General features: G+C 33.6%; 1 protein-coding gene across 1 annotated transcript; it reads right to left on the bottom strand.

Annotated features, from left to right (window-relative positions):
- Positions 1-1647: 1647 nt before the first annotated feature.
- On the bottom strand, positions 1648-16788 carry LOC136226031 (DExH-box ATP-dependent RNA helicase DExH3). Its single transcript, XM_066014301.1, has 19 exons — positions 16451-16788; positions 16196-16350; positions 16027-16114; positions 15674-15910; positions 14512-14607; positions 12808-12996; positions 12510-12669; positions 12291-12421; positions 11492-11662; positions 10912-11184; positions 9816-10010; positions 8834-9037; positions 7965-8034; positions 7702-7850; positions 6776-7084; positions 6632-6691; positions 3230-3382; positions 3031-3141; positions 1648-2425 (listed from the first exon to the last, which is right to left on the bottom strand). The coding sequence occupies exons 1-19, from the start codon at positions 16664-16666 to the stop codon at positions 1964-1966; spliced, it is 3429 nt and encodes a 1142-aa protein (XP_065870373.1). The 5' UTR covers positions 16667-16788; the 3' UTR covers positions 1648-1963.
- Positions 16789-17392: the final 604 nt, after the last annotated feature.

Genomic DNA, 17392 nt, shown 5'->3' with positions numbered 1-17392 from the left:
TATATCGTTATGGCTTATATATCAATAAGATCATCCATGTATTATTCAATCTCATGTCTTAATATTATGTGTAAATGTTATGGTTTGCTTATATAATTGTTGTTGTATGTTTAGACTCTTCATGTTACAATCGATATCTAACCTTATACGCATGTTGATTGCAAGTAAGGTGACTAATCATTGTTGCCTTACATCTAGAAGATCAAGTAAATGTCACACGGTCCCAACGAGTTGCCCCATGACACCATGTAATATACATCTTTTGAGCAACAATATACTTAATGTTTTTTTAAGGGTAAAGTTCAAATAAAACCCCTGTGGTTTCACTAATTTTCAGATAAAGGACTGTGGTTTACTTTTTGTCAAAACAAGGATTGAGGTTTCAAACTTTAACAAAATAAGGACTTTTTCGATTGATACTATTAAAATCACTTTTGATGACTTCAAAAATGACATATTTTAAGAACTACTAATATTTTAAGCAACTTTTTGTCAAAACAAGGATTGAGGTTTCAAACTTGGATTAATGCTATTAAAACCATCTTTAACGACCTGAAAATGAAAATTTTCAAAAATTAAAGTTGTTCAATGTCATATTTTCTATGGAACTGCATTTTCGAAAATCATCTTTTTTGGAACTTTCTCTCTCTAAACATTAACTTTCTCTCTCTTTACCAAACATCATCTAAACGATCTCAAAATAAAAAAGTTGAAGAATTAAAGTTGCTTAAAATATTAGTAGTTCTTAAAATATGTCATTTTTGAAGTCATCAAAGGTGATTTTAATAGTATCAATCGAAAAAGTCCTTATTTTGTTAAAGTTAAAAACCTCGATCCTCGTTTTGACAAAAAGTAAACCATAGTCCTTTATCTGAAAATTAGTGAAACCACAAGGGTTTTATTTGAACTTTACCCTTTTTTTAATTATTAATATTTCAAAACATGAGAATGATATAACCTCTTTTGAGCAACGAGGTGCCTTCTATACTTATTTTGTTTTTGACAAAGTAAGCCTTACTTTGTTTTTTCTATATGGTTGTCTTAAAATTGTCACTCTGACGATTTTAATGGTTAAAAGGCATCGAAATGATATTATGGCTGACATGTCAATATGAGTGAACTCAAATCTCTAACCGAAACAACACATGACAACCACATATGCGATACCTGGCTACCACGTGTCAATTATTTTTATGGAAAAAAACGAAAATTAGTTTTTTTTTTAAATAACCAACACATGTCACGTGTTGTTTTGGTTAGAGATCTGAGTTGACTCATACTAACATGTCAGTTATGACATCATTCCGATGGCTTTAACCACTAAAATCGCCGGAGTAGCCTAATTGAGACAAAACTCAAAATTGAGTGATTTTATTGAAACAAATTAAAATTAAATAACCATTTTGAGACAACCATATAAGTTCAGTTACCAACGGTGCATACAATTAAGAAATGTAATCAATTTTAACTAAAAAACTTTGTTACCCTTATATTAATAGAATCCACTAATTAATTTTTATCTATTCCGAAAGTAAAAATGCAACTTAAATATGTATGTTCGGTAAAAATCAAAAGTGCATAGATTGAATCAAAACGTCAATGTAATATGGAACAAAAAAGTTCTTTAAAAAGACATCTATCGTGGAATTGAGGAAATAATAGATATGGTAGTTGGATTTTATAAATCAAATATCAGAATAAAAGTAAATTCTAATATTCCTATCCTTTGACTTATGTTAACATGACAATATCTTATGTTTGTGAATGTACAGATGACTACAAATTTCTGAGAATTTTATCCTATAACTACTTTTTCCAGTTATATAAATATTAAATCTAACAAAACTTTTAGCCTATAACCTGTATACTTTACCTCTGCAGCAAAAACTCAAATTTCCTGACAGAGAGAGTTCCCAGCAACTTATTTCTCTTTTCACAAAAATGTGTATTGATCAGCATCTGATCACCGTCGCTTGGATCTCCGGCGTTTGCCCAGAAGTTTTAGCATGTTGTCAGTGACATCAGGTGCAGAATTGTCATTATCAGCTTGATTATTGTCAGTGGTACTAGTCAACCAGGCCAACGCCTCTATAGCAGCATCTCTTTCTGCGAGTTGTTTGTTTTTCTTAGGTTTCCCCACAAATTGCATTCCTTTAAACTCGACAAGTGCCCTAAACTCATTTGTCTTAAGGTGCTTTGTTTTATATTTGGGAGGGGAGTGTCCAGCTCTCATCAAAAGAGTTTGTAGCAAGCTCTTCGGGTTTGTTCCGTCTTTCGTAAACCTGCTTTCAGTAGACTCCTTAGGCTTCTTGCTTTCACGACCAAAAACAAACCTCCCTTCACATTGATCTCCCGAAACAAGTTCTTGAACAGCAAGCAACAGGTATTTCCCTTCCTTATGAATGTCAATGCTACGATCTTCAAGCTGCATGGTTGCACATCTCTCATATAAAACAAAAACATTCATTTTATATCCATGCACAGGGAATTAAATTATTCCATCAGTTATAACAGCTCAGAATTCGCAATACCATGAACCAATGAATATTCTTCCTGAACTTGGCTTATAACATCAGTTGCAAACCCTAAAACCTTGCCCCTATACTTGGCACAGTTTATCATTTTAGCCCGTGTACTTCAATTTTGACACATTTGACCATTTACAATCAAGAGCATGTGTATTTGGAAACTGTCAATCAAGAGCCCAATTGTATACAGCATGTGTATTTGGAAACTGTCAATCAAGAGCCCAATTTTTGCGAAAATTAAAGTTATGGGCCTAATGTGCCCAAATTAAAGTACAGTTACGAAAATGATAAATTGTGCAAGTATAGGGACAAAATTTGACTTTTTCCAACCGATTTGACAAACCTATCAGCTGTCAAATTCTCACATGGAAAATCTGATGCCGTACGAATGATCAAACAAGTAATATACACTCCTTTCTCATCCAAAAAGTGAATGCGTAAGGCTATTTGCAAGGAAGCATTAGATAAGACTATTCTAAGTAACCATTTTTTCTAAACTCACCTTTTTCTGGATAAGCTTATTGAGTTCTTCCTTGAGACGTAAATAGCACTCTGCTAAATTAGGATCCATGAAAAAATCAATATACCCACCCAACATTTTTAGATGGCCAGCCTGCATAAAGAAAGTTTACTTATTATAGAATCCCATAAATTCAGAAGAACTTGTAAGTTCATAAACTCCTCCGAGTTAAGTAAATCACCTGTACACTGCAATTTAGTACACCGCCAAAAAGGATCAGTATTGAATCAGATACACCAGTTGAATCACGTATGAAAACCGTATTGACCTTGACTTTTTCACCAAAAACAAGCCACGGGTATGGAATTGTCTGATACCGTGCATTCACAGAATTCTGAAGCATAATAAGAGTCATCATGAAATCATATTAGGTGTTACCAGAAATTCAAACATCGACAATGAACCAAAGAAACCGATAATCATTACTCAAATTAGATATGCATTATCATGTATAATATAAGATGACGTGCATGCCTAAGCAAGGATTCTTATTTCTTCACGCTTTTTCACATTTAAGAAAATGCTGATTTCTTTTTTTCAAAAGAAGACAAAAGAGAAGGCACTCATTCACAGAAATAGAAATTATGCACTTGAAGAATTAAAGACACTGAAAATTCTAAAATTCAAGAACCCCAAGAATACTCATACACAAAATGAACATGGTAAAAAAAAGTCCCATAGACAAAAGCATGACAAGTTCTGCATCTCAAAGGCTATTCTACGTTATTAAAAAAAAAAGGATCAATGCAAAAGCCTTTTTTTTCTATCAGAAAGTGAGCAAATATATTGCACATGCTTGAATGGGACCTAATGTAAAAAACTTCCTGCAACCCCTAATATATTCTGACTAGCAGCATGAAACATTGCAACTGAAGAGCCTAAGAAATGTAACCTTGGAATTGTTGGATTTTTAAAATGAATATATAACTTGAACCAATTAAAGGAACAGAAAAGTTGTGGGGAAAGAAAAAAAAGAACAGGGCCATGATTATCAGCTGATTTAAAAGAGTAATATAAGGAATCACATGTATATTTTTGTAGCACTAACATGCCAATACTTAGGTTCATTTGCAGATCAATTATATAATACAAAGCAACTTGCTATAAAGCAAAGGTAAAAGGAAAGAAAAAAGATATAGACTACTAGTGGATGCCAAAAAAAAAAAAAAAAAAAATTGGGAGGAGAAGAAAAGAAAAGATCTCCATTGTTATATCATTTGTCCAATTCAATGCGCTGGCATGCAATAAAATACAATCTGATGCAACACAATACTATAAAATCCCATAATACACAAATATTCCCTAATTTAAAAATAAAACTAAATAAAAATTTCTGAAAAAATATCATCATCATACTAATGAAGAAAAGTAGAAACTTAGCTGAAATTATATCCCAAATCTATCTCCTACCATTCATTCTCCTCCCCCATTGGAACATACAAAAAAGAACTGAAATAATTCCTCGTTCTATCCCTTGGGATTAGTCTTTTTCATAGCTAGTACTAATGATGAAAGTCCCTATGTTTTTACCTATAACACTAGTCATACATATATTTTAAGGTCCGTAAGTGTTGTCTTAGTAAACTCTTTAGTCCCTCCATTTGCTTTTGCATATAAAAATACAAAACTACCTTTAGTTATATAAATGTCAACCTGTCTTTCAGTTTTCATTTTTAGTCAAAATATTTTTAATAAAGTTTGTGTGACATACATACACCGGCATTTCTATACTTGTATATATATTAGTTACAAAAAAAAATATCTATTATTTATTCTCTTAGATTTTTAACTCTTATTTTCTTTATTATTTAATATAATATCTTTAAACTAACATTCAATATTATTATTGTTAGTGTATAAGTCAATGTAATTAACGAATAGCATGCCTAAGGCTGATGTAGGGCTGCTAGAGCTGCTGGTAGGGTCAGTTTGTCTCCTTGATTGAAGGAGAACATTGTATATATATGTGTATTCTCTTAAATAAAACATATCAATGTAGACTCTTAATCTATATGGTATCCCATGGATTTCTCTCTATTTCCATGGTCTATTACAATTATGAATGTTAATACTTTTTATAAAACGCATTACTCATTTTATTTATAAATTTTATTAGAGATAAAAGGTTCACGTTTACAATTTTATATTGCTCTACTTCTAATTTTTTAATTTTTAAAATATTTTTCATTTATTTTTTTTAATGAAATAAGTTGTACACCACTAAATTAAAGTTCTAAAATTCTATAAAAATTAGTAAATTAATTACTTAATATTGGAGAGATTAGGAAAAGTAAATGTTTTTTCATTAAAAATAGGGTAAAAGGGTGTGTTTGTCATTTTTAATTTTATTTGACAATTGACTTTAGCAGAAGTACTAAAGAGTTAGACGACGACAAAACAAAGGAAAACACAGGGACTGACTAGTGAAATATGTAAAAACATAAGGACTAATAAATTGTTTACCCATATATATATGAGATCCTTTTGTCTATACAGTTGAACTTATAAAGCAAAGAGTTCATTTTTCTTTTGTGTTTTCCATGTGTTTAGAAGTTCAGAAGAGATAATAAGAAACTTTTAAGTATCTTAACTTGGTTAATCATGGGGGAAAAAAAGGATATAAAAGAGATGATTTATGATCATAATACAAGCAAGAGCCTCTCAATCAAAACCTAAGTACAAAGTCCTACTACCAATTATACATAGGTATAAACAAGACAATCTCAACCACATAAAGGGCGGCCCGGTCGCATTACGCGTCCCCGCTGAGCGAGGGTCCGGGGAGGGGTCCCACCACAAGGGTGTACTGGGGGCAAGCCTTCCCCTGCCAATTTATTTGGCAAGAGGCCGCTCCTAAGAAAATATCATTATACATAGGTATAAACAAGACAATCTCAACCACATGCAAAAAGAAAATATCATTATGGTACAAAAAATACACTCTCATTCAAAACCAAGCACAAAGTGGAAGTCTTACTATCAATCATATTTGTGTATAAGCAGGATGATAAACCACGTGAAATTCAACCCAAATGTTAAAAGTAATTTAGATACAAGGTGATTAACATGTTATAAGTATTATGTAATTTTCTGTATCATATCAAAGTTAGATTGATTTTAACCTAAGGCTTCGTTTGCTTTATGAAAAATATTCTTCCAGAAAATGTTCTCCTTATTTTATAGTGTTGGTGACTCAAAATGAAATAAACTCGAAGGAAAATGTTTCCTAGTGAAAGGAAAATCTATAGAAAACAAGGAAAATAACTCCCATATTACAAAAGGCAAGTTATTTTCCAAGAGAGAAGCTACCAATCTAACAATAATTTCTCTTCACCTACCATAATTTTCTTTTGCAATTATGCTCCTACCCAAACAAGGAAAAATATTTTAAGTTCTTAGAAAATACGTATTATTTTGGAGAATATCTTTTCAACGGGAATTATATTCCATAAACAAATAGAGCCCAAGTAGGCATATAAATCTTTATTAAAGATCAATCTCCAAATTTGCATGCATATGCACATTCCAAATATAAGCCACATGTAAGCAAATGTCTAGTATTTCGTTTGACTTTTACACTTACCGCATATATCAGAACTTGGCCATCATCCATAGTCTTGAAAGACATTGATGTTTCTCTAGGCTGAAAACAAGATAACAACAAAAAATCAACTTACAAATGTTGGAACGAAGAAATGGAAGAAGTTCGTCAAGAAGATAATTTTACCACAACTGATGCTATCCCAGGATAGAGGCCAGAGCAAATGATTGCCCGGACTAATGACTGGTTGTGACTTAATTTGTTGTTGATGCCAGCATCTGCATCTACTAACCCAGCATCTCTTAAAATGAAGCTAAATTGCTTCCTCAGAGAATGGATAGCTTGCAGAGTCTGTGCAGAGAGAAAATTTCTCCAGCAATACTCATATGCTGACCCTTCCCGATCTGCATCTTTCCACCCTTCATATGCACGGACAAGGGCCATATGATCACTGTAGTCTTTTGCAGAGAATCTAGATTTTGCTGTCCCGGCTAACTAAAGTAGAAAGAAAAATCAGTACTTAACAAAGTGTCAGAAGTACTTGTCATTTTCTTCAAATAAACAAGTCACATCATAGTAAAGCCTAAAAAGTGATAAATGGTTACCACCTTTTGTGTAACTAACTAACTATCATTATCCCTAAATCAAGATCCAAGAGAAAACAAATAATCTATAGCACTAGGTATCAACCCGCTTGATTATCCCAAAATTCTCTCATTGTTTATTGATATTAAAGCTCGAGAGGATTCAAGAGCATGTTCAAGTTTGAGATGAACATAGCATTAAAATGGTTCAGCTGGAGTTCAAAGAGCACCATATAGTCAACCAAGAGGTCTACATGTCTCCGTTTTTCCTAGCAATCTATGTGACAAGAAAAATCATGGGATATCTATTGCGTGTGCATGTGCGAGTGCGGACATTACTATTTTTAATTAGGTTTCATCTTCTGATAGCTACAGCAAATAAGATATAGCATGTTGTTAAAAATTTCAAACAAACCATAAACACTTTTTCGAAAACATAAATGAAACTATACTTGATACTTCTTTAAAAAGTTCAGACAAATTTGGGTGAATAAAACTATTGGGAGACTCATGAAGCATCACACTTACATCTTTTTTGTCCTGAGGCAGAAGGAAAGGATCCCTAACACTCAGTCCAGATACTATTGTTAATACAGGGTCAAAACAATGAAAGATAGCTCCCATGATTAGCATCTTCCCTAGTTTGGGATCCACTGGAAGGATTGACAAGAACTTGCCTGATTGAACATTAGAAGAAAGAATTTTAGAACCCCATAAAGTAATAATATAAAAATCAAAACTTATAACCTATATCTTTTACTTCCAGCAAAAAAGAAAATAAATTGACTAACCAAGATTGGTGAGATTCTCTTTCTCGTCTAGTGCACCAATCATCTTCAGAAAATCAATAGCGTTTTGGACCTGTTGTTGCCCACCAAAAAATTTCAACCCATTAACAAAATGAATAAGGTCAAAAACTAAACCAAAAAAAATTACAGAATGGAAAATAGAGGACACCCGGAGAATATGCATGAAAATCGTGTGCAATAGCCAATAGGTACAAATTTATTCATGCATGTGATGAATGTCATAATGTGTCAATGGCTTCCAATTTTAAATCCTCAGATCAAACTTCCAGCCACACCTATAAGTCCACGTAAGAGCTTGTTTTGGGTATTTATATAAGAATGGGACCATAATGAACTTCAAAAAGTACATCTAACACATTCACATAAGACTAGGGTCAGGCACCAATTACCAGTAAACAAAGATGTGGACCATAGATATGCAAATACTTCCATGAAATTTTTTTAGAGGCTCTTCCTCGAGTAAAGTTGAAAGGTGTTTAAACTTGCAATCAATTGATTTGAAGTGTTCATGGAATGTGAAGAAGACTATTAATTGTTTCTGAATATTATGCAATCGATCAAAAACTTAAACAATCATCATGAGATACAAGGTGTCTCTTCCAAGAGCCTCTTTACTTGTTATCATGTAAGCAATAATCAACTATGATCACAAGATAAAAATGATTCTTCCATAAAATTTGAACAAAAACACTACTTAGAAGTCCAAGAATATAAGTTCTACAGTGCTTGGCCTTCCACTATTATTAAATTGAATTGTCATCCAATGAAATATCAAAGAATATTTCGTAAGTTTTTATCTGTATTCAGGTGTTATCATTGCAATCAAGACCACTACCCCCATGAATACTTACGGTCAATGGTTCTGGTGGCTGGAGTGCAGCTGACAAGAATTCTCCAATACTTCCAACTTGCAAACTTTTAATTTGCAAACAAAGAGAGTTCAGAGGAGTTCTCAGAAGTTCGGGAAGCTGATACTCGGCAAAAGCTTCATAAACACATTTGGGGTAGAGGTGATAACATTCCCCAGGCTGCACACGACCAGCCCTGCCTCTTCTCTGCATTCAAGTACAAACCAAGAACAAGGATGTGAATAAAAAATCAAATGGAAAAGAACAAATGAAGATGACACAAAATGTTGGTGAAGATGTTATTCAGACCCTAATTATTTCAGGAGGACAGGTAACACCAAACATCCAAATCATCTTTAATCTTTGATCTAGCCCAAAACATATAAAAAAGCACTGGTTTTATGCAGTTTCTTCAACATCAACCAAATTGATTGGAGGAAAATAGTTTTTATGCTTTTTTCTAACATTCCTTTCTGTAGTTTTCCACTGAGTTACAGGAGAATTCCTTTTCCATACAACTATTTTTATAACACTCGCAATGAAACACCAAAGTTTTTGACAAACTCCCTTGAGTCACACATGATGTCCAAGTGACCAAGCATGCCAGCAACATTGCTATAACCACACATCAACATCAACAAAATATAAACAAGCTTCTCAAAAGTCCAAACATAAACAATCCAATCCAGAAATGCTTGTGAACAACCACACCATAAAAAAACATATACCTTTGTAAAACTCTCAAGGGTGTCACAAGGCCCTGAATGGCCACCATGCCAGCTGCATTGCTGTAAGCAAACGCTGACAGCAATAACATATAAACAAGTTTGTCTAAACACAAACAACCATGAATAGAGAAAATCACAAAAATACATTCACAATTTATACTCTAAAGATCTTAACGGTTCCCGATTATGACTCAAAAACAAAGCATCCATTTCCAAAAAAAAAAAAGTCTAGATTACCATAAACAAGGGAGACTTACTTGCCGTGCAGATGCTTGTGAAATCCATGAAGGTAGTAGACAGGGCGTATTGTTTAAAGCATCATAAGTGGTCTCTTTTGCTTTTCCACAATCAACCACAAAAACTACGTCATTGATTGTAATACTCGCCTCTGCCATGTTAGTGGCAAGAACAATTTTCCGCACATTAGGAGGAGGTCTCTCAAATATGAGTTTCTGCAGAAAGTGAATGCAGAAAACATTGATTGATAAAGCATATTTTGAAATGACATATATAATGCCACATACAATTTCCTTACTTTTTTTCCCCAAGTACAGTATACAGTTCACTGGAGTTTATGAGCAAATGATCTCTGAGACACCCCATACTTATCAAGGATTTTATAGAAAATTGAGAACAGTCACATCAGATGGATAAACAGAATAAAATTCATACTCATTCTCTGGTAAGAGTGGAACAAGCATGTAACACAAAGGTACAGCTCATGTTCTTTCTCCAATAAATTTAAATATAATTTCTACTAATATAGTGCTACCACCAACCAAATGCTCACTTAAAGAACTGCAGCTGGTACTGCTTAGTTATTATTCTTGCGCAATGGAAAATAATGTGACAAACTAAATCTACATGCATCAAAACTTTTGGCTCCAAATCTTTTACAGATGTCAAAAATTAAGAGAAACTAAGAAATAGGTCCAACTTAGTACAGAAACTAGGTAAACAATCCTTGGAAATTTAAACTAACAGCTAGCTTGGACAACCTTAGAACCTTTATAGGTGCATTGCAAGCTCTCAGTGCTCATCAACCATTATTCTTTGCATTAGTACGTTGAACATGGTATTGCAGCTGAATGATGAATGTTATTGTTTCCTAATAAAAGGAAAATAACTACTCCAGCCACCAAAGTGAAAATGAACTATAGTCCCACTCCATGAAAAGAAACAAGTTACAAGCAAAAATCTGAGCAGTTTGGAAGCAGTTGAACATTTAACATTAGTTCTATTAATTATCCCTACAGATATTCTTTTCACATGACCTCACTGCAAAGATGGCATCTTAACCCTTAAAGAGTTAATCACATAACAAATCCTTGAGCAAAGTATAAACAGTCACACCTGTTCAGCGGTTGCCATAGAACCGTGGCATGTTACAAGCAGAACTCTATTTGGATCTCCTAAAAGAGGATGAGCTTTAACTTGATCCCTCAAACAACTAATATCCTCCCATCCAGTCATGAACACCAAGACAGCACCAGGTCGTTCTTTCCGACATATATGGCATAAAACCGCCTCGATTAGGTTAAATCCCATGCAATCAGGCATCCAGCTTGCTAGAGAATCACGTGCCTTAGAGCTATAACTCTCAAAGCTTGATTTATTTAGAGCATCCTGCACAACAACAAAAAACCTATAGCATTTGAAGCAAATCTTGAGCATTTTTGAAACAAAAATCAATTAGAAGGTAATCAAATGATAATTTTGTTTCAAGGAAATAACAAAACCAAAAATATAACTAAAAGAAGTTCCTTAAATTACAAAGTTTTTAGATACTATAGACAAAATTAGAAAATTGTTAAACAACTTTTTCATTTCTTTCTGCCACCCAAGTGTTGTGAAAAAAACATTCAAAAGATTTATCCACGATTAAAAAATGGCAGAAACTTCAACAGTTAATCCTACTTGTCAGACATCATACCTCAACAAGAGCAGTAATCTGGTTCTTCTTTTTCCTTGGTGCGAGTTGTTTTTGTGTTTTCCACATCTTGTCTTGGCCATAATCATCGACTTGATTAAAAGAAGTCAATTTATATCCAGTTATTTCAAGTACATCTTCCAAAAAGAGTGCTCTTACTGGATATGTGAAGCCCTGAACAACATAAATGCTTGCTAAATACAAACTTTATGGTGTAATTCAATTTCTCAAACAATAAACACATCGACTTGAGAAACCAGACACAAATAAATTCTATATGACATCTGTAGACATGTATTTTTCAAAGCTATAAAGAGAAACTAGAATATGGAACCGTTTTGGCAACAGAAAAAAGACATCGAAAGCACTACTACATTTTCTGAGTTCTGCTTTTCTAATGAGATATAATTAATAAAGACCTACTAAGTAGCTCTCAGAGAATATCAACAAATAAAATATGATAATCTAACTTTTCTTGCATCTACTTGCAACAGATTCATTGCTTCCAAATAGTCTAAGCCCATTAGCATGTCACTGTTCACGTGTGGTTTCACAACATGCCCCTGCATATTTTTCCTTTCTCATCTAATTTTTTTGTCAATGTCAACAAACCCCAGGACTAACAACAGAGCTCTTGAGATATGAATAACTTTATGTGGTGAATAAGAGTAGATCAGACATGGGAAAAGAGAACTCCGTGTTTAATTAAATTATGCACACACAACAAACCGTTCTTTGGATACCAATATAATTTCAATATCAAGTGTGAAGTGTCAGCACAAACTACCAATTTTTAGCTTACTGGAATATGAATCTTTGGTGCTCCACCAAAAAAGCTGGAAAAGAGGTCCGCATTCAATGTAGCACTCATTAAAATCAATCTCAAGTCCTGACGACGAGGAAGGAGATCCTTCAGCACAATTAATAGGAAATCTGTTATTAATAAATAAAACAAAAAAAAATTAGAACAGCCTTTTGCAAAACAAAAAAGGCAATAAACTGAAATTGTGCGGAAACCAACCTTCATTCATCCCTCGCTCATGAATTTCATCAACAAAAACATGGGTTACGCCATTCAAGTTTCTGTCACTAAGTAATCTTCTAAGTAGAATTCCACTGGTACAAAAAAGAAGATGGGTGTTTTTACCTTTCACTCCCTCTAGTCGAACTTTATAACCAACCTAAGAAAAAATTCTGTTGTTGTATAGCAGCAAGAATAAAGAACTTTACAAATTGGAACAGAAAAAGTAATTATTTTAGCTGCACTCTACAGTCTGTGTGTGCGCATGTATAATTGCTTTGATGGTATGAGCACTCACCGATTCACCAAGAGGCTCTCCTCTTTCTGTTGATACTCTATCTGAGACAGCCATAGCAGATATTCTTCGGGGTTGCGTGCAAATTATACTGCAGAATGCTCCACGTCCAGATTCTATTTCTGACTCCAATATATACTGAGGAAGCTGAGTTGTTTTACCACATCCAGTCTCACCAGATACTACAATTACCTATGAATTCAATAACCCATTAAGCATGCTTCAATTACGGAAAAAATAATTAAAAGAAAAATGTAGGGAACATTATACTTTTGAAAATGCATTAAATAGGTAGTTTGGTTTAAATTCAGAAACAGTCACATGGCAATATCTCTTTTATTTGTCCCTTCTCTCAGTTCTACGCAGTACACTTGCTCTTTACTATTCTTTTGCCTCCTTTGACTTAATCGTACCCATTTCCAGCAGTGATGCATATTGTTCAGCAGTTTTCTCAATCCCTTCATTAACATGTGCATCCACAAGTTTTCAATAATCCTAATCTACCATCGTCCCAAAAGTCACCCATAATGTTCTAATCCATTCATAAGACAGGACTTAGCTTGGAGCTAATGTTGTTTAAGCTTTTGTAGTTTACATAAATTTAATAGCTTGAAACACTTTAGGGACCATATTATGTCCATTCCCCAAATTGCACTGTATCAATCAATCCCTAAACCCCCCCTCCCCCCCTCTTTCCCCCACAACCTTAATATATATATATATGTGTGTGTGTGTGTGTGTATACTAATATCTAATTATTTACATAATAAGAAAGCCTAGGAACCAACTTACGATGTTAGCTGGTTCTTGTACGTGCAGAAAGGCTTAATACTAGAGTACTGAATATTGGCAGAATCCAATATTTCCCTATGCAGAATTCATATTGATAAGCTATTGAAGCACAATTACATTTATTTTCCTATTTACCTCCAATAGTTGTCAGAAGAGCTCGCGTAGTTTTTAGAATACACCTAATTGCATGCCTTTTTTGCTAAGTAGTTCTTTCGGAAACAGCACTCACTAACTGAATTGCATGTGTCAAGATAATAAAAACTATTATTAGATCTTAACTATTAGCTTAAGCTTATGCGACAAAATTGTTCATTGACATAGTGTCAAAACCTCTTAGACCAAGAGGTCTAGGGTTCAAATCCTAACAAATCCATGTGCTAATAAAATTTCAATACAAGGTAGAGTGGGCTTGTCTTATACATGCTTGAAGCTTGCACAACACAGGACCATATTACCATGTCTTGCCAGGAATCGAACCCTTGACCACTTGATCAAAGAGGCTCTGATACCATATCATGGGACCAATTGAACTAAAAGCTCAAGCTGATAGTTAAAGGTCCACTTCATATTAATATCTTACAGTGTCAATTTGTCTTACCAAAGTCTTAATCATTGTGATGTCACAATTTACTTTAGAAAAGAAGGATTATATTAAATCAGGAATGATTGTGGGTTCATTAAAAAAAATATGATTTAGGAATGAGATTTGAGTTTTAATAATTTAGAAAGGTTCAAACTTGTATGTTAACAACAAATAAAAAATAATGCATCAACTTTATCTCCAAATTACTCCCAGTTGAATAAACATCCTAATAAAAATCCTAGACAAATTCAGGAGATGTGTAGAACGTATTAGGAGTTTAGGACTATGATGGAGATATGATGAAGAGAACAGCAAAAGTTCCACAATCAAACCTGATTCCTTGCTATAGCTTGGAGCAATTTTTCCTTTTCCTTGAATGCAGGTAGAGATCTCCTGAAGTCAATCATCTTCTTTCCTTCAGGTGATTCCTATACAACATAAGTAATGCATTCAGGCATCAGTCAGAATAATTACATACCAATAAACACATTGCAATATTACAATCTACTTTATAAAATAGTATTACTAGCGAGCTTTCCGGGTACTAATTACGTAGACAAAGGCCACCAGGAAAGATTGTGGTAACGAAAAGGTACTTAAAACTCAGTTGATACAGAAGGCATGCAGCAACCATGTCTAGAAATGCAAGCTCGAAGCCTCAAACACAAATGACTCCATCCTTTATTCACTCATTTAAGAAAAGGCACCATGACCCTATTCATCTAAGTCTCAAAACAAAGAGTTCTGCCCTTCTGAGTATCTAAATTAACACAAAACCAAAACATAATCGAAATGTGATATTGTAGAAATTTACAATTCATAAATTTAAGGCCAACAAACTAAAGTGAGTAAAAAAAACGGAAATAGTTTTGTAAATGAGATATCATGACTGGAATAGAGATTAGATTTAAAGAGTTCTAACCTCATTATCCTTTTTCGCAAGTATATCGTAATTGTTTAAGTTGATTCTTTCCATGTACTACTGATATATTGGAATTTACAAGGATAAAAACTTCTTTAAAGGAATGGGCAGAAAAAAATTATAAAGTATATGACATAATCTACAAAACAAGAAAGTTCAAACATACAGAAAGATCTAAATAAACTACGACCAGAACTTACAAAGCACAAAATAAGGGGCAAAATGAAATTATCTACTCTAGTCTCAGTAAAGGAACATAGTGGGTAGATTGGTTGTTAAAGTGACTAAGTTTGCCATATTTTATTTGCATTCTGTTGACAAAGTTGATATATAAAACTTGTCAACCAAAAGAGTGTTCTAATACTTGAAGTACATCCCCAGAGATCAATTTAGCGTAATAATTGGTATCCACCTTACTCTAGGAGCCATCCTTTGACAATTCTCTCAAGAAACTACAGGAAGTTATGGATGCGTACCAAAAAGTTGGTTGGATTCTTAAAAATCTCGCCTCCCCATAAAAGAAAACAAGTTCGAAGTATGAGAAATCAACTTAAATAAATGAAAAAAATTACCTGCCAAGCTCTTTGCATATTACGCATTCTCAAACTCCTCCTCTGAAGAACCTTTTCCATTACGGACCCATCGAGAAAAGGATCTGGATTGTCATCCGGAGAAACTTCTTCGGCCTGATCAACAGATTTAGCATCATCTGCACCGTCACCAAGTTCTCTAGAACTTAGCCGAGTTCTATCAAGATGTTCCTGAAGCAAGCCCTCTACCCTCCTTTGTAAGCTTAGTGGGAGTACCACCTTAAACAGAACAAAATATAAATGTATACAACAAAATACAGTCATCAAGCAAAAGATAAACTAAAAACCTAGAAATAAAATTTAGAAATGCATTTCAAATGCTTCAGAAATAATACCTCCCTTTGTGGCCGCTTATCATCCAAATCTGGCCGGTAGTTGGGAAGTGGAACCTTGCTAGCAACCACCACTTTTCCATACAATTCACTAGTAGAGCAATGACATATATCATCCTAAGCGATGACGAAGAGCAAAGAAAAAATAAATAAAGTTTTAAGCCCTAATTACCTGTAAAGTCCCATCCTTTTGGCGAGACCAGAAATCTGCTCATAATCCCTTCTATCCTTTCTATCTTTGGACACAATTTCTTGGTCAGTTTCGCTGCGCAAGAGCAAGCTGAGCTTCCATTTCCACTCGTCAATATTGGCCACTGAAGAAGATGCCTAGCATAAAAAAAAAAAAAAAAAATACAACACAAAAAGACATGTATGAGACACAATTCACAGATTAAGAAGTATCCAAGTAGAGAAAAAGAAAGAAAACCTTATGGGTTTCAAAATCACACTCGTACTCATCATCAGAGAACTGCTCGACAGCGTAGCCGGAGAAAGGACGGCGGATAAGAAAGGAAGAATTAGAGAAAGACAAAAGGAAAGTGGAGAAAGGGTTGATACGGCGGGTTGAAGAGTGAAGTGAATGATAGTTGAAGAGTGAATTGGAGCATCCTGAAAGGAAACCTCCTAACCTGGAATTTCGCATTCTAACAGACAACCAATTTGAGGCATCGCGTTTCCATCTTCGTCGTTACTTGTCTATCAGGAGAAGAACAGATTTTCAGAGGTCTCAGATTGAGTTTGAGGTTTCGTGTTTTATGTTTTGTGTTTTTTCTTTTTCCTAATAAATGTGTAAGTAACAAATTATAACACTAAGGACCCGTTTGTTTGGAGAAAATATTATGTTCTGACAAATTTTGTGCAGAGAAAATATTGTGCAACAAAATAAAATATTTTTCTGTGTTTCTAATCAATACTGAAAAATATTTTCCAGTGTTTGGTTACAATACTGGAAAATATTTTCCAACCACTAAATATAGATTTTTTGTATTTTTTCTTTTCAATCGTATATATAAAACACAAAAAATATGTATAGACGTGGAAAACTGTGAAAACGCAAAAATAGAAAAAAAAAATGTAAAAAACCCATAAAAACAAGAAAATGTAAAAGAACACGAAAACACAAAAAAAAAACATGAAAAGATGTGAAAAACACGAAAATCATTAAAAACGTTAAAAACACGAAAACCTGAAAAAATATGGAAAACAAAAAAAACGTGAAAAAAACACAACAAACGTGAAAATTTATTAAAAAAACAAAAGGTGGAAAAATGCGAAAATCACGAAAAGTAAAAAAAAATATTAAAAACATGAAAACATGGGAAAAAAGTGGAAAACACAAAAATGTGAAAAAAATTGATGTTAAAAACAC

This window comes from Euphorbia lathyris, chromosome 4 (genome assembly GCF_963576675.1).
Source record: "Euphorbia lathyris chromosome 4, ddEupLath1.1, whole genome shotgun sequence".
NCBI lineage: Eukaryota > Viridiplantae > Streptophyta > Magnoliopsida > Malpighiales > Euphorbiaceae > Euphorbia > Euphorbia lathyris.
The sequence above is the reverse complement of the archived record's forward strand: the minus strand, read 5'-3'. Positions and strand labels throughout refer to the sequence as shown.